Raw genomic sequence first — 22,505 nt, forward strand, 5'->3', positions numbered from 1 at the left:
ATAAATCGATCCAAACAACGTTCAGAAAAATCAGCGATATTGCATGGGTTCATTCAAATAATTTAGTGGAATCATTGAAGGCTGCCCTTTACTTTAGACAAGAAGAAATCCACACAACACTTGAAGACACACGTTTATCATCGCCAACAAGCACATATAATTATGGAGTATGTTGGATACATTTGACCCTATTCTATAAAGGCGTAAGTGCCCGGGCATGAAAATTACTACACAGATGAACCCACAATTGAAACGCACGAATAAAGCTCACAACTATAATTAGGAAAATTCAGACTGTACGATACGGTACTTACACGTTCGGTAAGGACATGGTAGGAGATTAGATTCGAAATGTTGACTTGTATGGTGTAGAAACCGGGCTTTAGATATGTGTGAATAAAGTTCTGGCTCACTTTGTCCTCTACCTCGTTAGGAATCTGCAAACGTTGTTATGTATACGACAGAAGACACATCAGCGTACCTATTTACATAGCTTCATTCAAAGAATAGATTAATATGTAACCAAGCCTTAATTATCAAATGGCTATTATATATGGGATCTCGACAGGATGAAGATATTAACTTCTTAACTGCTGTGCCTAGGCATATTATTTTTAGAAAGGCTAGCACCAAAGTCTCGTATTTTTGGCTCCAGATATTACGGGTAAGTATTAGGTATGTGAATACAGAAAGTATGCGATTTCTTTAATGTTTAGAGTGCCTCAGTTATATACATACATATATAGATTATAAAGTACATAAACATATTTCTTTTTGTCTTATATATAGTAAGCTCTTATCTTCAAGGGTGTTTATTAAAAAGTTGACAGGTGACAGTGGTTGGGTTAACTCAGTTGCTAAGTCGAGATCACAAATTTACATGTTTGCGATATCTAAATGAAATGGAGTGTCAATAAAGCTACGTCTTCAAAACATGCCTATGCGATAGACGATACAGATATCTCATAAAAAAAATGTACTTGTTTAAGTTATTTCTACGATCGAAGCCGTCTACGATCAGTAGGAACAGTCGGCTGCCTTTATTGCGCGAAAACTTACCGAGTAGGCTACCTGATAGTCATGGGCATATACAGGATGTTTACGGAGACTTGTGCAGAAAAGGAATAGTTTTTGAGTAATATTTTTCTCTAATTTTTTTTGATAAGTTACATATATATATATATAAAGACTTCCTCTAATTTTACGGAAAGAACTTACGACGATAGTTAAGTTAGCACTGAACGAGGCAGTCCTCCAAGTCTTACCTTCCATTTGTCCCTCTGTTTATCTCCAAAGTTGATTCGAGCTGTAGCGTCTGTAGGAAGTTTAGCCGTCTTTGGGTATGTAAGAGTAAGATGCACTGGATCTGGTAAGATTATCGGAGCATTTGAGAAGACCTAAAGTAATAGATAGGTTGTTCATTAGTCGGTTCAATGTCTTCGTTGTAGTATAATTTTAACCCAAACCTGGTCCCTACTGCAAGTCATCAACTGTTAAAATAATACTAATAATCACGACCCACAATTAGCTTTAAAGAATCGCCAACGATCCCGATTTGTAATAGTAACATGATGAAATCTGTTCCAAAAATGGTAGCTACTTTTGTTTCAAACGACAAGCACTTACCAGTGTGCATTTAATAATAGCAATGTCACCTATCATCATAATACTTGAAACGTAAACAATCAAAAAGTTTGACATTGTAGGATTGAGATGCCAATGTAGCATATTAAAGCCCTTGAAGCAAGATAGTTTGTACTACACATGCTCGCAAAAAGGTCGCTAAATTCATTAGGACCCACAAGTGTTTTTAGTGGTGACATTTACCTCCCAGGATTCGGTAACAGGCCTCTGTACTATGACCGACCTCCGCGCCACAAAGGAGCCGTGAAGATTCGATGAATTTACCTGTACGAATAGAATGTAAATCTTATTATACAAGATATAGTAGCTCATTCGTTTTTACAAATAGCTATTATTGTTATTAATATTACATTATATTTAATATTAAACGATTTCGTATAATTTTTTGCTTAACCCTCCTCTGAAGCTATAATGGCCACATTTGCTTTCAGTTTTCTAGTGCCGCATCGAAAACATAACGGCAATTCCACATATGGGATTAATAAAATTATATATTATTTGAAAATTTATTGGATAGCCCAATGAAAAACCTAATATTATTAAAAAGTTTTTCAGTGTCACGCCCTTCGCTTTGGACGCTTCAGCATGAAACAATATGTGTCTATGCCCAATCCCGAACCCAGATTTTGCCACGTATTCCTGAGTTTAGTATAGCAACATTTTACGATGACATCGTCACGGGAAGACTTAGGCGCCTTTTTTTTAATCAGATGATGGTACGTTTTGAAACATTATTATATTGGAGAATACGGGACCGCCTAGGACCAGCCAAACTGAATTTCTGGACCTTACATCGTAGTCAATAAATGAAATAAGCTGTTTCCGCTCATATCCATACCATTAACAGTCCGCATTTTATCTAGAGACTTATAAAAAGCAGGCCAGTTGCGCTGTTCATGCTAATTGTGGTGGAAAATTGCTCTTGATTATACATAATGTCATTTTGAGCCATTCACCAGCCCAAGACACTTTAGATTTGATAAAGGCTCTTCTTCATTTTTAAACAAAGCCAAATTTAGATACATTTTTCAAGATAGAGTATGCTTTCGTTGCGAATGCATTGGGAAGCGTTTGCCGTTCGGCGACCCCGCACATACACAGATGACGAAATGTGAACCCTACAGCGCCGAAGGACACAATTGGGACACTCAGTTGTTTTCTTATGACTTATCTTCGGAACACTGCCTCGTCCCTGTTTCTCTGCCCTTTCAAAAAAATAAACTACTTTCAAATTATGTTATTAAAGATGAAAAAGTGTCTGTTGCGATTATATTTTACTCAGGTCAGGCTGTAGTCCGTTGTTGGCAAGAGTTCTACATTCAGGTCAGGCTAGCACGACGAAAAATTCCGTACGATATGGTTACATTATTCCTAACAACCTGAAAAAGGTCCTTTTACGGGTTAAGCATACCGATTAACGGGGACATCGAATTTTTCTATGACACTATTGGGCGGTCTGATCCCGGTAAAGCTGTACTATCTTCTTAAATGCGCGGTTAAACGTACACACATACATCACAAAGTTCAATATAGGTAGTCCATATGGTGTTTAGCCTTTTACCTGAATTATGTAGACTCCTGCTTCCGCATATTTGTGTACACGGTGGAACTTTTGACCAGTCTGAACGGCTAAATGACAGCACAAGAAAAAATAGCAGTATCAGTTAGACAGAAAATTCGTCCGTCAAACCCTAAACGAAATATATTAATTATTTAATTATTAATTAATTAAGATTAAACATTGTGATCACACTGGGTCGAAAAACGCTAAATGGGTATTAGGTTCATTACGACAAATTATTGTATTGATTTTATTGAAAATTCACGTGGTAGACATTTTCGTTTTTCAGTTTAAGGTTTTATTTCCCAGTATATATATATATATATATATATATATATATATATATATATATATATATATATATATATCAATTACAACTTTGATGAGGCCGTTCGCAGCGCGAAAACCATATCAGTAATCACGTCTATTGTTAAGCTTAATACTGAGTATTTGGCTAGCAGAAACAAATGTTTGTTTTAGCCTGCCGTTTCTAGAAATAGTACTATACTTTTGTATATCTAAAATGTTAACGTAGCACATATAGAACACCGGTGACTACAGTTCCAATGCTTCAATTTAGAAAAATATATAGAAGGCCGATGCCTGACACCTGTTCGTAAAATGGTTCACGCATTTTTACAAGACAACCCTGTCCATTGTAGCGGGCCTGACATTTTAGGAACAATATGATGAACGTATGATATTCACTGCGATTTAAATAAAGGTATCTTGCTTCTTTTTCAAGGATAAAATTCCTACACGACCTTCCTTTCGAACTCGAATCAGCACCGTAAAAATCATCCGTACCTTCTTCAGTCGGACGTATTTCCTAATTTGAAAAAGTGATAAGGTGATTCAGTTTGTGCAGATGATGTCCGATCCTGCGACGAAGATAATTCATTATTTCGGCACCTGAAACCATTTCTATAGTGATAATGCCTACCACTCACTTGTAATATCTTGTTTCTCAACGTGGCCATCTCCAAAGTTCCAGATCATGGTCAGGTCACTTCCTCCGAACATCTTAGCCGTGGCGGTAACTTCGGCTCCAGTTGGTACTGTGCTTTGAGAAATATCCAACTTAAAAGCTGTCAGTTTCTGCTGAGAACTAACATCGGCCATTTGACGTACCACTTGCTCGTGGTATCGGTTTTTCACATTGATAGCTACCTGTTATTTCGAAAGCCGCCGCAGAGAGAGAAAAGGGATTTATATCGTATCGAAACTGGCATGTCTTCGTAGATACTCGACATGATTCATGCGTACGACAGAAAAAATTATTTCGTTTCGCTTGATCTGCTTTGTATAGCACACTACTCAGTCACTATTAATCGCGGGCAATTCAAATCGGGTATGCCAGTTTGGAGAGATCCAGTCAATGAATACGAGAGACCTGTTTCTAAGCTTTTTGTCAACGAATTAAGTTATAGTGCGAACGAATATATATATATATATATATATATATATATAGAACGAAGAAAGTGATAGTGAAACAACTTCACATTTAGGCAGTCATATTTGCCACTGTGCATACAAAAGCATCGTCGTATGTTGCCGTTATTGCTCGATATTTATACGAAAACATCTTTCTTGCTTTAAAAATTCCTATTATCATTGCTTCTTGCCATTCTCGCTTGGTGTTTAGGCACCTATTCGCGAAGCTCGCAGAAAAATCCTGCGCAACAATTCGCTTCGCTCCCTTATAGATGGCACGTTAGAATGTTCTTACTTGGAACGTTTATCCATTCCCTAAGACAGCCCACACAATAAGTCTAAAATATGAGATATATATTGCTACCGGGAAAATCAGACGTTTTATGCATATCGCCGTAACTAAGAAAGAAGGGCATTTTCAAATCAAAAAAGGTTAAATACTGTTTACGGTTATCATATGTATACTATATGTTCGATATATTAATGCGAAACTCTAAATTTATAGGCCCCCCATCATCATCATTAATAGAGCACATTTTTTACCCAGGGATCATTGTTGAATGATGAGCCTTTACTTTGGCCGGCCGCTTATTCTCAATATAGTGGACATGATATAGGGGTGTTTATGCGGTGACGGCGGTTGATTATTTCTTTAGCGGTCGGTTGATATTGTGTTCATGTGGCGTTTCACCAAGGACATGATCACCCTTATCCATATCCACTCTGAAAAATGCATGCAGATGGAATGACATGGCAAAAAACTTGTGCCGAACTCGCTCTTTGGTGTCGATGAAATATCCAAAAATAATTTACTTTTCAATTCGTAGATGCTTTATAATTAAGAGTCTTGAATTTTTGGCAAAAATCCGTGGTTCCGACATTTTTATATTGTTCGAAAGCTTAACGATTTTATCTGAAGGGGCACAACGATGCGATTGAATGGATGCTGAATTATCTTTAGATTTAGTGGTTAGATACAACTGTTTCTTCAGCTTATATCTGAGCCGCATCCAAAAGAGGAACGTTCGTATGTTCGATACGCTTCTTCGGTCTGGAAACATACTTAACATTTGCAAAAACGTACTATTGGACATGCTCCAAACTGAGACTGTTTCTGGGAGAGCTTCCTATAAACTTTGCCGTTTTTGAAGTTGATGATGTCATTTATAAAATAATCGTCACATAGAAATGTTTCAAATTTAATGATAACATTTCTCGTTTGGTGTGATACAGACGACCTTCTAGATAAATGTATAGCTTATGTGAAGGCAAAACGATTTTCATGCACCCAGAACGTTTTTTTCTTTTATGAATAAGAGTCAAATTATCATGGACCCATAGATATGAAAACTCCAGCGCATCGAACCGTTCGACCTTGAAGCGATGTGACGCTGCACTATCTTGTTAACTAAGAAATCTAAACGTTAATCCAGCTGGGCGGCACGTAATTCCAACAGGCTAATGAGGATAGTACTATTTAGACTAAGGGCAAATCATAAAACAAAGCGATTGTTCGAGTTCGGACAGAAAAACGCAATTGTATTGAGAATTGAAAGAGTATTTACTTATCGCTGCTTTCACTTCGACGGACGTTTGATGTTGTCCAGGGACAATTTAAAAATTCAAAGCAAAATGACACCATTTTTTCGAAGCAGACCCATCCATTGTTTGTTATCGAATTATACCGCGCCACGAAAAACAGTCTCCAGTTTTACATGCCGTACTACGGTTAAGCATTGCTTTAAAAGGTTGGCTTAGAACACGAAACAAGACGTTCGTAAACACACTGCCTGGTATAGAAGCAGTATAGACGCCCGCCTTAAATTGTTCCCATGTCATTTTGTAATTATCTCAGCTCAATACACAATTTAATTACAGCATAGTGTCGGATTTACCTCGTAAGCGCCTGCATCTCCGTACTTGTACTCGAATGTGAGATTCAGGGGCGTGTTGACAAGCGCAGATACAAGGAAACGCTGCTCCTTCATAGTGAGATCATCTGTACGCACTGCTTGACCTTTAAGACCATTCCGTTTCCCCAGATCAGACTCTTCCATCGGGACCTGGCATAAAATGGAGCTATGTGACATTAAAACGTTCACAATCTATATTATACAGTCATTTGCCTTTCTACCTATAATCGAGCTTAAGAAAGATGTGTACTTTAGTAGTTATTTCTAACCTTTGCGAAGTCTATATAGCCTTGCGAAATCATCATTTATTTATATATGAATATTACCCTAAACTAAAACAAAACTGAATTGAAATATTGCATAGTAGTACTAGTACAGACGGGTCACGGTCGTAGTTGGGAAATACATGAGGGTCGCGTGGTTGATCTCGAGGCAATATATTAAAACCACCGCCGGTACTGCTATATAAGGAAAAGTTGTCCGAGTAAACCCTAGTTATGTCGGTATTAGGGCATCGTCACTACACTGGGGAACATATATTTAGCTTTTATATATATTGTCTTGCATATAAATTAAAGCTGTGTTTGTCAAATGTGTATATAACGACTGACATACATTGCGGAAGGCGAGACGTCCTGCAGCCGTTGTGAAGCCAAATATATCTCCAGCTTCAACCGGCAACGTTTTTTGAAGTTTATGGATAAAATACCCATCTTTTACTTGGATCGGTACGACGGCCATGATCTTATAAACTTCACTAACCTATAATTGAAACAGTTAATTAAACGTAGGTTGCATTAGAAAAAGGAATCTCATTTTGATCGAATTTGAATGAAGTATCGTAAATGTTCTAGCTAGCTTCATCCCATTAGGTATTGGCAACGTCTGGGATTGTATGGCTAAAAAAAAACGCCTTCCACTCGACTGAATTGTTGCACCGGTTACTTACATCTCTTTTAGGACACATGTCGAAATCGACACAGGCCACTTTCGAAAGACAAAGGCCAGTACTGCCCTCACATTTGGCAATGTCGTCTTCAAACGAGCAGCCAAGGCACGCTGGCCGAAGAAGCTGAAAAGGAGACCAACAAAGTATTTTTGCTAAGCTGAAGCTATCTATACATAGGTAAATTAGAAAAACATTGTTAATTGCTGATAAAAGCCTCGTAATGTAATCGTACTTCAAAATGGGAGAAAAATATTTAAGAAAAGTGGTTTAACATAGCAGTTCATAGGGAAGCTGTATTGGTCAACTCTTCTCTTCGAGAATAGAATTTTTCAGCACTAAACCGTCCCAGCACGAGAACGTGCTCCCCAATTAAAGCTGCATAAAATACCTTGGAATTAGATAATTCAATCTTTAAATATTTTTGCGAATTGAGATGAATCCGAGATAAGCAAAACACATACGGTCACAGTTGTGGCGGCCACAAAACCAGCCGGCTCTCTTTTGCCCGCTTTACTCAGAAGCGCGTAAATTTAGGGTCGTTACCTTGCCATTAAAAAGGAGTTCGTTTTAAAACTGTAAGATGTAAATTAATTTTAAAAATCCATTTCGTTATTTTGAGTATATAGGCAATGTGGAGGGCCGTTCTACGTCATTAATTACTTGTCAGCTTGATTACCATTAACCAGAAGTACACGAATGCTTTTTATCGACGCAGAGCTTAGGTTAGATCAGGCAAAACGGCAGCTCGATTGACTCTGAAGCTCTGTAGTACTGGAGTATTCTCTGACCGAAAAAAACTGATGAGTACGCTGAGAATTTTGAGCCTTTTTTTCTTTTATTGTACGCCTGTTTGCGATGAGAAATGGTAACTGCTATCCTGTGGAATTTCACGATAGTCACTTTCGAAAAGGTCGTACATATTTATTATAGGAGGGGTAACTAAAAACACCATTGGGGTATGCTTGCAAGAGATAATCGTGGTCACAAAACTCCTAAAGTCTCACTATTTGTGTCTTCAACGCAAATACGCTTTCAATTGGTGATCGATGAGAGCACAGCCCTATTTACTGAACTTGAAGTATGAGATAGGTTGCTTACTTTCTATGCACTGATATAGGAAACGGATAGAAGTGACATTTGTATATAAGACTTTATAATGTAGCGGATTATTTGGACAACTAGGGTCGGAGCTATTTGGCAGTAACTTGTGTACTCTCCTTTACAATGCTGGCCTATCTTGTCAATTAATAACGTAAAAGATCTTTAATTTCATATAAGGCCAGCAGATAGAATAAACCGGCTTAAGAATAAATCACAGCCGTACCTTTGCACAAAGCCCGTTAGAATAGTAATATCAGTATCAAGAGTTTGCCGAAAAGATACGAACCGCTTCAGCTAATATGAATTACTTTACTTTACTTACAAAAGATAATCTAATCTAAAAAATACCGTCGATGTTTTGCATAAAAATTTCGGTATCATTAAAAATAGTTTTTATGCCCTATTTGATGAATTTTCAGTTCTTTCATTCGATGCTCTATTATAGATTTCCCGCTTTGACCTGCAAAAACATTTCTCGTTGCTTAGAAAATTGCATAACAGCCGACAACAGTAGAGACGGTCGACTGTGCAAAGATTTTTGTAAGGTAGTAGTGTTTTGGTAGCGATTTCATAAAAAGGATGTGACTTTGCACTAAAAAGATTTGATTTTCTTTGCGTACTAAAAACGTAAGCTAACGTACGCCGACTATGACAAGCAGCGCAGCAAATTCCGTCGCAATTTCATCAACAAAGCCTAAAATAGGCGTGTAAGTTAAAAAAAAAAAAGGGATAGCTCTACTTCGTAATTATTCTATTTATTTATAAACGTGCTCTAAGAATCGCTCAAATTGTACGACTAATTTCAAATGGCGTTCATATTAAATCTCTGTTTGTTCGTTTGTTGTTGTTTGTCTCTCGTAAATGATATCTCTAGCATTTATACTAACAAAGGTAATCCTAATCGTATGACCGAAAAGGTTGTGTTAACTGTACTCGTTTGATTATTGCCGGCAAACAGATCCAACATCGAATCCTCGGCTCTTTTCGCGCCCAACTCCTCAGACCACTTTTATTATTCTCCGCGAAGCAAAAATCTTCTATATTTCATCGTATCGTGAGTGCAAGCCCCTTTTCAAGAAAGGATCGAGCGCAGAAGCACCCGGAGCGTCGACTTCATTAATAATAGGCCTCGTTGTGACACACGCTCGCTAGTCCCCCAGTCCGCTGTAAAGTTTTACACTTCGCGTTAGGAAGCGACTAATATTTTCAAAAGACTAAATGATAGACATATCTGGCAAGTAACTATGTACGAATTGTCGATAGCAAAGGGGAAAGTTAGTGTGACAAGATCCAGTCAGCTAAAAACTGAGACATCTATTTTTATTCGTATCATGTCTTTCTCTATAGAGCATGGTCCGGACCTACCGCTGGCTTCGCAGTAGTAAACTAACAGTTAACTGCACGGTAGGAACAAAAGTACGGACCTGAACGTGAATTGTCTTTTTTATGCCGAGATATCACGCAGTGAGAACACGTCCTGGAAGGACAACTTGCCTAGTTCGCAGCTGCGCCACTTCTGTCGAATGGGCGTATGACTCGTAAACACGTAGTTACTGACAAATATTGTATTTTACGTTAAATTATTAAAGATCGAGAGGAAGTTCACAACCATTTTGCTTTCACCATCAGACCGAATCGGCTAGAAGCAGGGTCGTCGAATATTGCGTAAATAAAGAACTTGTGAGAACATTCAAATGGTTTAGCCGGGGATTATCTAACAAGTAAAATTGCCCTGATTTTTCTAACAAAACTGGAATGATATTTATATATATATAAATATAATACTTTGTGCGTGTCTTGAGGTTAACCGACAATATTTTGGATCTAGCAAAAATGTTCAGCTTGCCAAGAATATGCGATAAATTCATTGTGTTGCAGAGAAATTTGTTTTCTTTGATTTTAATAGTTTTTCAGCGGAATAGAATATAAAAACTCTATATACCTCAACGGACCTTCGATACGAGACGCACGAGTCGTAAAAATCTAACCAATATCGGTAGCAACCCATTCTGTGAACTATGATGCTCCCTCTAGTGTTATAAACAATTCATTTCCGTTCTATTTATAATAAGCCAATCGTTCGATTTGGGCATCGTCTATCAACCAGAAACAAGAAGCGTGCAGTCCTCTCTGTGCTACCTACGAGCATATCGAGCTTTCCTTGAACGGCACCGAATCCCTGAAACGCGAAAACAGTTCCTTTGTGAAGTACGCGCGCGTTCGGAAGAATCGCTGAATCCACGGCGTTTTCTTCGGAGAGTACGACCGATTGTGTCCGAAACTGTGGGACACGTTCGCCGACAATCGTCGGGTAGACATCTACAAGCGAGAGAAACCAACAAACAACAAGCAAAGTAAAAATGTTCCACGGTTATTCATCAACAAAACTATGTAGTTTCGATCTCCTGTGATCGCGTTAATTTACTATAATTCAAGCTTCTCAAAAGCGTAGAACGCCGATATATCTACTATGTCTGTAGGTGGTATGTACACCAAAGTACTCTGCAGTATGACCTGATCTCCTAAACGACATTCTCGAGATCCTGAGTTCGGTCCACCGCTACGATTCTGTAGTTTTTGGCTTTTTTTTTATTTTTCAACATGATGCCATTTGATTACCCTAAATAATTTCTAGATATACAATAAATGTATATTTATCATATGTCTAGAAACCTCAAATTTCGTGTAAAAAATATTTCTCATTATATATCTCCACCTTGCGAAGTTAATATCAGTTAGCAGTTACTTATGAACCGTTTGTAAATGTAATAAATGAGGCTAAGAGATGCACCTATAAGTTATTGACAAAAAAAAATACAAGCGATTATACTAAATCGACCTTAATGTTCCGCATTCACTTACAGGCGTTCAAATTGTTCTGCGTGTAACCTTCCTCTGTAATATATTGTAGACTTTCTGATGCATAGTACGGTTTCTTAATTTCAAGAAATTGACAATAATAAAAATATTAGGATCAAAAACTTCGCGTATTCGATTCCTAATAAACCAGTGTACTACTAAATTTCAATCGTCAACAGTGGTTAATACACGACAGTGTTACAGTGCTTACAACAGCCCTAGTTAACTTGGCTTACATGAAGGGCTGACATCTATAAATCCTATATAACTACAGAGATGGGTATCGTGCGTTGGTGATGCAAAGATGATTTTTATGTATACTTCTATATGACTACCAGACGTGTTGCCACATGAATGCTCACAGGTAAACGATATTTATTGTTAAGTGGAGCGGAATTTCTGCTTCGAAGAAGCCTGTCCTCTAGTTACATAAGTTGCAAGTATAACCCATACGGCCTTTAATTGCTCTTTAAGTAGAGTACGAATAAAACACGCGCTCATTTAAACTTTAATGTTTAGCTATTGACTTTCAGCCTTCATTTAAGGCTAACTCAATTTTGAGAAGAAATCGAAAAATGCATGAGAAGCCATCTTATGGCCGTGCTCGTAATGTTCTAACTCAAGCATAAAGCAGTCTGGGATATGTGTGTTTTTCTCCTTTGGCGCTCGTCCGAAGTCTATAGAAAGATTGCTTTTAGGTATTCGAGAGATCTTTAAGCGCGTGTATACTTTCTACATTTAATTAGTACAGCCGATTATAATATGAAGCTCAAAGTCAGTTCAGGCAATACGTAATAGCAAAATATCACCATCTGCAAATGACCAGACCAGAAGCTTTTCATACATTTTCCTATATAGCATTTACAGTTGAAAGGGATTATGCAGCCCAGTTGTATGTATGAAGTCCTAGACTCGATGTGTAAACGCACACACATATCATGCAGAAGCTGCCTTATGAGACAAATATTTTTATTCTATTTGTTTAATTTACCAGGTATATTGCGTGATTTGCTTCCAGTGCCATCGCCAGGCATAAACTCGAGACTGAGGTCAGTGCCTTTGAGAACGTCAAGGCGACACTGAAACTTGACGTTTGGCTCGACAAGGACAGGGCAAGCCCACGCAATGTGTTGTTCTTCAGGACTCGTAGTTACAACCACGGTGGTGTGCGCGAACGCAGTATATATCTGCAATAGGTCCAATATGGCCTCATTTCCACTTATTCCCGCACTTTTCCATGTACAAAATAAGACTATGAGAGGTACCTTCTTTGTTGAAATTTGACGATTATTCGTAACAAACTACACGTAGCCGCAGTAAACAGTCCTCTTATTTATCATTATTTTCTAATATCCCTGCAATTTTTCTCAATTACTCACGTCGTGGGCCGTATAAGGCTTGGCCATGACCTGAACATTGTATCGACCAGGCTTCCAATAGATATATTTCGGCTCCATTGATAGACTGCCGTTGATTCCCTCACTGCCATCTCCGAAGTCGATAACTACGTGGGCATCCTTGCCTGATGAGGTCTGGCAAAAAACACGAGTCAGTTTCTATTGTTTTATTACAGCTACATAGTTCTCGCGAAAGTATTCATTAATACCAAGTGTATCATTAGATATGAAATGTTACTGTATTAAATATTAGCGTGCGACATCCTTTAATAAGGACAATACGATACGAATGAGTCACTAGGTCAACGTTTGTGAATAAGCATGCGTAGATATGCGTATACCGTACAGACTCGGAGTAACAACTGCCAGGCTGACGGAGTTAGCAGTGTCATGATGGCCACCGGGTTAGTTTCTTGTATCTATGTAGGTTACGCCAATGCAATTTCTGTTTGACGCCTGTTGGCGGCTAGTCAACTGCCCTTAAGCAGTGCACTGTTTATTGCCTTTCTCGCAAGCTCGTGTTGAAGGCATAAAACCTTAGACTGGCGAAAAGTTTAACACCTTTTCATGCTCTATAGTACGGCGAATGGCATCTTTATGTAGCGTTCGATCGGCTTGAGCGCATTCTTAGTTAAATTCAAATGGTTACGAATAAATTTATGATTTTCTTTCTGGCAGAAGCCCTTTGACTTAGAAAAGTAGCTTTTACACACAAATGTTTTCATGTGAAATGCTTTGTTAGATATGTTTATATTGTGTTTGATTTTAGCGCCGGCGCCATATCCGAAACCCGCTAAATCCGCTGTCCGTAAATACATAAAAGGTGCTTGCACCCGCTATGCTTACGTATTTTCAGTTTTGGTCAAGTACAAATGTTCAAGAGCATTCTCGATATCGGACTAGAAACACCAAACGTAACGAATAAGCTGGTAGAATGATTGGGTCTCCAGCTTAAATCGTGAAGACTTTTAGCGTTTCAAAACAGGAAAGGAACCTGTTTGTTCTAGCGTACTTCCATGCGCGTGGTGTTGCCGGATTGACATCGAAGTGCTGAAGACATTAGATGAAGACATGGTAAATAGCCCTCTATACAAGACGCCTCCTTTCTCTTGATTATCGGAGGCGCATCAATATTTATTATTATTAAGGCGATATTCCCTGCTGCACTCTGCATCGATGGTCATGAATCTCGTATCTGCATCCTTCTCGTTTTGCGAGAAAAGAAAGACATCATAGTTCGGTCTTACTTTTCCATTCTTTTTCTTAAAATGTATCACCATGGGACAGATTAACGACTCAGAGAGAGCGATGACTTCTTTGCGGGTGTGTGCGATCGAACTGTCTCCCGTTTACTCAGAAGGTAATACCTATATATAGACCACATACATTTTTAAACCTAATAGACTTTTGGACTTTTTCGGTTATTTTACACATTAACATGTTTGATTTGCCCTCAGTTCAGAATTTGCTTTTTAATAAATACATTTATAAGAATAAAATTGTCATATGTAAGATATCGCAGCGACACTCCATCCACTAATATCGCTTGATGCATGGTTAGTAAGAAAAAATTATTTGCATATTAAGGAAAGAATACGCTAAAAACAATCAGTAAGCCGTTTAAATCTCAAATTGAAGGTATAATCGCGGTTAATGGTGGTTATACTGATCAAACAGGACCATTAGAAACGACACTTTTAGCATATGAAAGAAAAATGTGTAGCTTAAAAAGAATTTATAGGAAAAGCTTCATCTAAATATATACATTAACACACATATACACACTTAATAGCTTCGCTTTTCACGCGTAGCACCCACTCATTCCATATCATAATTACCCGCTTCAAATAGTTATCCACAGAATCTCGTAATGGGCATAAACTTAATCACTGGCTTAACTTAAGGCAGGAGAAAGATAGTTCACTCATATTATAATGTTGAGCTTAACTATACCCTGCTGTTACACTACCTAGTAATTATTTTTAGCTGTAATGGCTTACACTTTAAGGCGAATCCTTAAGAGCTCCACTTTACTTTCTGCCTATCAAAAGCAATATTAAATCATGCAGAAAAAAAGGCCCAAATTAAACAAAACGTCACAGTGTAAAATGGACTTCAGTTTTAAACCATACCTTTATTTTTGTGAAGTTACGATTATTTTTCTTATTGTAGAAGTTGTGGGTTAGTATTCCTTATGCCCTTCACTTCAGCATACTTATTCACGAAAAAACGCCAGGCATCCCTTATACAGCAAAATACATATTACAAAAATGAAAACGATACGACGAAAATTATACGACTTACCGCAATATAAAAAGAAACCTCCTCTCCAACAGCCACTAATGACTGTGAGGGCATCACTCGTATGTTCTCAATCGGCGTGAACAGTGACGAGAAGTAGAATCGAACTGCAAATGGATGTTTGTCGCAAACCTCATCTTTTGCTGCAACCGCCTTTTCCACTAAAAGTGAGAAAACGTGGAAAAAAAAAGGATTTTTTTTTGTTAACAGCGAGGACTATGCTAGCGGCCAAAAATGTGTGTCTTTCCACCCAAGAAGGTAAAACGTAGTAGTTATCAAAGTTGTGTCGTAGTTTAACAACGTAGGATTCGAATACATAAAATCGAAATCGAAGTCCTTCGTGTGGTAGATGTTAAGAATATATAGTTTTGTAATAATAGTTAAAGCTGTTAATGCTAATTTGTATTGAAAAGGCTGCATGCCCACGTATAACGTAGAAATATAAGTTTATAGTTTACGGTTCTATGTTTCGATGTATTGGAAAACCTGATGATTACGAAATCGTTTGTCGAAGGCGCTGTCATTAAAATTACCCATCGATGTTGGAAACGAAAACTTTTTGCGCTCTGCACTATGTTCAGGTGGCAACGTGAAGGTTTTCAGGTGCTCCTTCAAGATGTCGCCTTTATCTGCAGTGGCCAGATAGTGAAATGGCTGAACTGACCCTTAATACATTTCCGTCCTAAGTTTCTTTTACCTTTGTTGGACATCGACTGTTCGTATCCGGTTGCTTACGTCTTCAGACATTGAATGTACGTACATTTTGCGTGAACTTATAGAGCACAGATGGAAATTTTCATATCTGATTTACTTAACCCATACTTTTCGGGTCGCCATAGTAGCTGAGCAGAAATTTTGTAAAGGAAAGGTTGTGTCGACAAGGGTCTGGTTATAGTCTATTAAACATAGTTTCATAGACTATTCAACACTGTAATAACAATGACGCCGTTCGATACGACTGAGCTTAGAACGACTGTTCTCTATATGCTGTGCCTAAAAGTTTTGAAAAATATTTAATTTAACTGCTCAAATTGACTCGGTGGGATAAAGAAAATGATTCGGAATTCTCCCATAGAGTTTGAATACGCAGAGAAAAGCTTTCACGCGTCTCTGGCATCCAAGGATTTTCAAAAGGTACTTAAACATGCTCTTATCATAGACTAGTTGTTTTATTGTATTTACTGATAGCATCTTGGCAGAATGAAGGATAAAGATAATCCAGCTATTTAAATGACTGCAAGATTGACTATTACAAGCCGATTTTGAAAAAATACTATGACGTAACAACGTTTGCTGAAATGGTACGCGAATTTCTGTGTGATTTGTTATAAAACTCTATTTTGAACTACGAGAAGACTGCAATCACGACTCGTTCCTCGTAATCGTGTGTAAATAAAACGTGATATTAGGTCTGCTTATATGCGTAACTTTCAAATCTAAACGTTTTTCCACTGACGGTATTAGGCTTTTCTCGTAATTGTTTTTATTGAGTTAGTTAGCTTTTTGCCAACGCAATCGAATGAGCCCTTAGTTCTCATGTTCGATTACTAAAAAAAGTGATGATTGTGCACAACTGTTTAATTGTCTAAAGTACTGCTACTGTGCGGAGTATAGCGCCTACACTTGAATAAAATTGTATAGATAAGGTAGAGAAAAAATGTACGCACGAGGCTTGTGCAAAATACCCTGTTCTGTGATAGTGAGCGAACTATACAGCATAGCTAACCCTAGAATGTTTAGAAAAAATTTCTCGAAAAAAAATATAGATCTTTTCTAATCTTCGAAAAAAAAACAAACTGCACGTATTAGCAGGGCAATAATTTTTTACATAAGGAGCAGGAATCGTAAATGGAGTTTGACACGTTCCCGGCGATGAAATATTGGGTGCCCTCCATGGTAATATTTGATAACAGCAGCGATAATATTAAGACTTTTGCTTTAAATTCAGGTATACATCATATATGTTATATGCACTTGAATATTTTGTAGCTATTTGTGTGAACTATATGTAACAGTCTTATTGTACACGTATCCCTGCAGTAAATCTACAATCCTCGTACGGTATTTCAAAATAATATTTCTTTTCATATGATTATAGTATCATTTGTTTGTTTACCTATGTTATCGATTTCCTCTTTTAAATAAATTATTGTGTTTTAAATAGTTTAAAATTAAATAAATTGTCTTACCGAACACGTCATTAGAGCAAAGACAGAACTTCCCATACTGGATCCCGGCGTAGGGCATTGGTATGCCAGCGCAGAGGCTGGCGCAGTGCGTGCTTTCGATGCCTTTTAAGGGATCATATCCGCCTGGGGTGTTTACGAACGAGGCCGCTGCGTCCGGGCGTAGGCAGTCACCGTCTTTCAGGCCAAACACTGTTAACACGTAAATAATATAAAAACACAAAAACGTAAATCATGAACAGAATAGAATGCATACTCGGCTTCACTGTCACTATTAACGTCAGAACGTTGAATTACGGTACAAACATCACTCGGATTCATGGTCCTACAGAACTGCGTGATTTTCTAAACATTCGGTTTATATACAATAGTACTTACTTTTCTTCAGCCGCAATTTGCGTCAAATACAGCACACTATTTACGTTTTGTAGTGCTGCTGGCTTACCAAAATGACTCGAACACAGGCATTGGCAGCACTTCTTCTACTTAACAGGTTTAGATGTGTGAGCTAGAAGTTCATGCCATGTCGTAAATAGAGGCCATTCAAGGTTCGTTTAGCCGGTATGCAAATGTTCATACTAACTCAGCTAATTAACCGACTGTAGACAGCGCAGTCTTTCGTCCTGCCCAGCTCCGTAATGCGTAATACGTCCTACACAAGAAAATTTCTATTACATGCTGCATGTGTGGACATGTTGTAACGATGGCACTGCGAACGCAAACGTGGTTTATTTTTCATCCTGCTAATAGCTAACTGCTCCGATCTAGGCCTTAGAGCCTTCACCATCCTTCATATAAGCATACTTCGACTATTCGACTAGGCGATGCACGCTAAAGAGTTGGCATAATCTGTAGCTGAGCGAAATTACTTGGCCCCTACTCGTATCCGTTTTCATAAAGTCCATTGCACGTCTCGATAAGATAAAACGTACCGCCCAGTCACTGCAAGCTTCTCTGTTTCGTAGCTTTAAGCGTCTGAAGTGTTTACATGGCTTACCCAAAACACCTCGCCAAGTGCCGACCTTACCCTTTCAAATGAATATACACCATCAAATAAATGTAATTTTTGTAGGCGTTAAGGTACTACATTAATTGACACAACTTAAATCTACGCAATGCTGGTTTTTATGTCTTTCAGTAGTCATGAATCCGTTCTATGTTCTTATTCTCTACCAACAACTTACCGTTACAATTGATTTTCGACTGGTAAGTGACCTCTACTGGCAATCAGCTATATATATATATGTCTAGCTCCCCACAGTAGACTTTGTTACTACACAATACTGAGGTCGGTCAAGTGACGCAGCGACCGGTAAACACATCTGCCAACATAACGGCCAATTAACATAATGAACATGGTCGAATTGTTACCCATGAAATGGACGGTATTATTAAGGCACAAGAACTATTCTTCGTTCAAGGTTTTTGGGTAGAACAAAGGCGCGTTCGAGAAGACTTCGCTTGCACAAATCTTTTCCACAGCGTCAGCAGCTTTTACCAATCTGTTCTTAAGCTTGGAAGCAGCACTCACTGTGTTATGATAATGGTTTGGTTATTCTTAACTTTTTTTTAGACAAAATTAGAATTGAAACCAAAAAACTGACCTGTTGCAAATTCCGCCATTAAGAAAGTGACCAGCCATGGACTTGCACGACAGGTGCGCTGAAAGAAGGAAAGACAATGTTACGACCTTTATTTTCCAATTTTTCGCATGTCCAACGAAACTATAAAAATCGTTTGTAGTTTTTTTAAATTTTGTTTTTTTTTTCATTTAAGCATTTAAGAAACTTCTTTCTCAAAGGTTGAATTCTGAGGGCGCTTGTCGGAACGGCCATACATACAACGAACGCACAATACGTATCTACATGTAATAAGCCAATTCTACCGAAAATTTCCAATTCGATACCTAAGTAAGCATAAGTATTCTATATGTCTGCAATTAAATATAATGAGAGTCTATTGCATTTAAACAGTAGAAAGCTGAGTATATTTGTTTAAGCTACTAGTTGGAATTTATTAGATTTAATTTATCACAGATAAAAGGTAATAGACGAGCAAATACCGATTGTGTGATGCACAGAGATAGCGATCTTCGTAAGAAATTTGCATGTACAGCAAACAAGGTCTACAAAGGTAGTGAGACAGCCCATAACATCAAGTTTCAAATTTGCACTCTCATTTGAATGAATTCCTTGATAATCCTCAAAAGACATGACAGCAGTCGGAATTATGCTATTAAGACAATATACGCAGATATAACAAAAAAAAAATTAACATATCACGTAATTTGAAGGCCTTCGTAGATACAAATAGAAGTGTTTAGAACCACAAGTTTTTATTTGTGGCCTTGTATGATGTGGGCAAGACTTTATACAAAATTCACATTAAAATACAGAATTATCGATTAAAAGGTATATTTACAGCTTGAATTTACAGCAGAATCTGTCCTGCATATTCAAAGGAGCTACCTGAAACGGATGTAATTAGTTGGAACGCTCCCGTTATCGATACGATTTATTCGATTATTTCGAAGTTCCAAAAGGGTAAAAATTCCTTGAGAACAACTTATCTAGATTATCTCAAGGCAAAATTATTGATGTTGTTAATAGTCTGTCATTACAGGAAGCTTTGGTAGTAGGAACCATGATAAAACTGTCAGGTCTGATACAACTACTCAAGAAAGGGACTTCTCCAATACAAGCCTGGAATTACGAGACTTCGTTTATGACGCTACATGTTATTTTGTTAACCTAGAAGTCGGTGTACTTGGAACTTCTTCATTATGCGTGCAGGTGCTATCATTTTTCCGTTCACTTGATTATTCCATCTGTTTATCTGAAGGGTACGTAATATGGGGCTTGGAGACTCAGGCCAAATCATCGATGCCAGAGAACAGGAGGTCCTTTAAGATGCTTAATCAATTTTGACTTTATCCATTTTATTGACATTCGCGTAGTACGGTATGAGAGGACCTAGACTTAGTTTTACCTAAATAACTTAATTCAGCGTACTTTTTGAGATGGGTAAATAGGAGAGAGTAGAGGTTGAAGGAAACAGTAAGCTCCTCCGCACTTACATGTCTCGTCCTTAATCAAATTAGGAGTTCTCATACAATGACATGCGTGCCTATATGATGTCCGCCATATCACTCTTATGTGTACTTTGGTATTTAGCTATACAGTGCTGTATCAATGCTCTATAAACCCATGGAGAAATGGCTTTGTTTACTGAGACCCCAACACTTCTTGAGGGATTTACTATGTAGATTATATAAAACAGTTACATTAAAAATAAACATTAATGGAAAATATCTAAAATTAAAAAGATTTGTTGATTATATGGTTATGCCACTACATTTTAATTTTGGACTGTCGGAACTAGAAGCACTTCTTAAGTAAATTTTCCTTGAGATAGTTGAATCGATAATAGAACTTATGTTACGTACACATTTGATTGGGCTCGCTCACAGATTCAATAGAGACACATTTTAATTCATCTTATTGTACGGACTACGTTGCATCGGTATAATATATATATCGGTATAATAATCTATATATCATATCGGCATGCGCCTTTAACGCAAGTTTTATAATACTTACCGCCATGGCGGCCGTATAACAAATCTGGATGTTACTTATGCCTTGAGATTTGTTCAACGATACTTTGTTTCTATTAGTTTCGTCTTTTCTACAACAACTAGGTTTGCACCCATTGGTAGAAGGTGTCGATATGGCCACGTTTTGCTACTCCGCTTGGTGGCGACGCACCGGTATAGGTATAGCACTGTCCGAAGGGCTTGTAGCGATGCAGCAACATATGAAGCCTTTACGTCAACGTTACCAGGACAACCATTTATGCGGTGTTGATAGGTAGCACGCGATTACACCGGAAGTACCTTCCGCCTATCATCTACTCGAATGTCTAGACTTAGAGCTCTGGGTTAGGTATTTATACTAGGTTCAATCTAAAATAAATAAACCCTTTTACGTTTGCCTGTAAACTTACTAGAAGCTTAATGACCTTAAAACATTTATCCATGACAATCGTTTCGGTAGTATCTAGCTTTCTCTACGTTATTAAACTGAACCTGTGCTTTAAGAAAGGTATCAAAGGTGAAGCACAATGGGCAGACCTTTTACCGCATCGCATGTAGCAAGCTCGGTTCCGGCAGCCTCGTCTGATCGGTTGGTGTCTTTCTGCGCTTGGTCGATCAAGCAACCTATGGGCATAGGGGGCGAATACTGTGGGCACGCAGGCCCCGTATTGTGAAGTACATTCACCGGTACCTTCATGGGCGTCTACGGAGATCAGCAATGCTTTACACGGCCCAGCGCCCACTCCAACCTTATATTTAGCCACAATAGAATTGTTTAGTTTTGGTTAGCTAGTTAGAATATAAAAATAATGTAAATGCAACAACGGCTACAGCCATTTCAGTTCTCGTTCATATTGTAAATATACATACGTATTAGCTGCTGACGAACCCTTGGCATATGATATCGCTAATACAAAACGTTTCCTCTTATCCAGGTAGTCTACTTAATTATCCTCTACAACTAAGTAGTCAGTAGTTATTCGATAACGTTATACTTAGACCGAAAATTACGCGTTTGTAATTAAATCTGGCAAACGCTTAATGTTTTAAACAAAAAAATACTACAATAATTGTGCACTGATTTCGATTAGGATACTAAATATTATATTCTATTTGTTATATTATATTATATTTGTTGAGCGGCGAAATAATATGAACAAGTCTATCTTACAACTACCTACATTAGAAGATTCACATTAACATGTTGTTGTTTTGCTTAAAACGGTCTCAGTTCGACAGGTTGAGCGCCACCCTGAACAATCCTATAAACTAAAATAATTCCTGCAAAGCAAAATAAAAATAATCACCATATGCATTCATCTAAATCATTATTAGTTCAGAGAGATATTCAATTGTCATTATCTTAATTACCCGTCTTAATTTTTCCATCACTCGACGATAAAACGTTGCGCTTTTATGATCTCGAGCACTTAGGCTCAAAAAGTCATCATCGACTATCGGAATTCCCCCAAAAAGGCCGACGTCCTTTTAACGTGGCTCAGCAACGACACATTAATGTATCCGCGTACACAGGTTTATTTTGCATGTACAAGAATATAACAAAC

At 37.8% G+C, this 22,505-nt stretch overlaps 1 protein-coding gene across 1 annotated transcript in view; it reads right to left on the reverse strand.

The window, feature by feature from the left end:
- The window catches only part of LOC111255262 (polycystin-1-like), an 81,957-nt gene extending 60,817 nt beyond the window's left edge, over positions 1 to 21,140 (reverse strand). The window contains exons 1-15 of the mRNA XM_022817028.2: positions 20,945 to 21,140; positions 18,950 to 19,007; positions 17,349 to 17,537; positions 15,163 to 15,320; positions 12,841 to 12,993; positions 12,453 to 12,648; positions 10,746 to 10,921; positions 7,502 to 7,624; positions 7,168 to 7,314; positions 6,535 to 6,702; positions 4,156 to 4,375; positions 3,206 to 3,273; positions 1,828 to 1,908; positions 1,266 to 1,397; positions 315 to 437 (exon numbers count right to left, since the gene is read on the reverse strand). Coding sequence (XP_022672763.1) covers positions 315 to 437; positions 1,266 to 1,397; positions 1,828 to 1,908; positions 3,206 to 3,273; positions 4,156 to 4,375; positions 6,535 to 6,702; positions 7,168 to 7,314; positions 7,502 to 7,624; positions 10,746 to 10,921; positions 12,453 to 12,648; positions 12,841 to 12,993; positions 15,163 to 15,320; positions 17,349 to 17,537; positions 18,950 to 19,007; positions 20,945 to 20,950 — 1,998 coding nt within the window. The 5' untranslated portion in view covers positions 20,951 to 21,140. The remainder of the gene's footprint in view (positions 1 to 314; positions 438 to 1,265; positions 1,398 to 1,827; positions 1,909 to 3,205; positions 3,274 to 4,155; positions 4,376 to 6,534; positions 6,703 to 7,167; positions 7,315 to 7,501; positions 7,625 to 10,745; positions 10,922 to 12,452; positions 12,649 to 12,840; positions 12,994 to 15,162; positions 15,321 to 17,348; positions 17,538 to 18,949; positions 19,008 to 20,944) is intronic.
- Between the last annotated feature and the right edge of the window lie 1,365 nt (positions 21,141 to 22,505).

Source organism: Varroa destructor, unplaced genomic scaffold (assembly GCF_002443255.2).
Source record: "Varroa destructor unplaced genomic scaffold, Vdes_3.0 BEIS01000001.1, whole genome shotgun sequence".
Lineage (NCBI taxonomy): Eukaryota > Metazoa > Arthropoda > Arachnida > Mesostigmata > Varroidae > Varroa > Varroa destructor.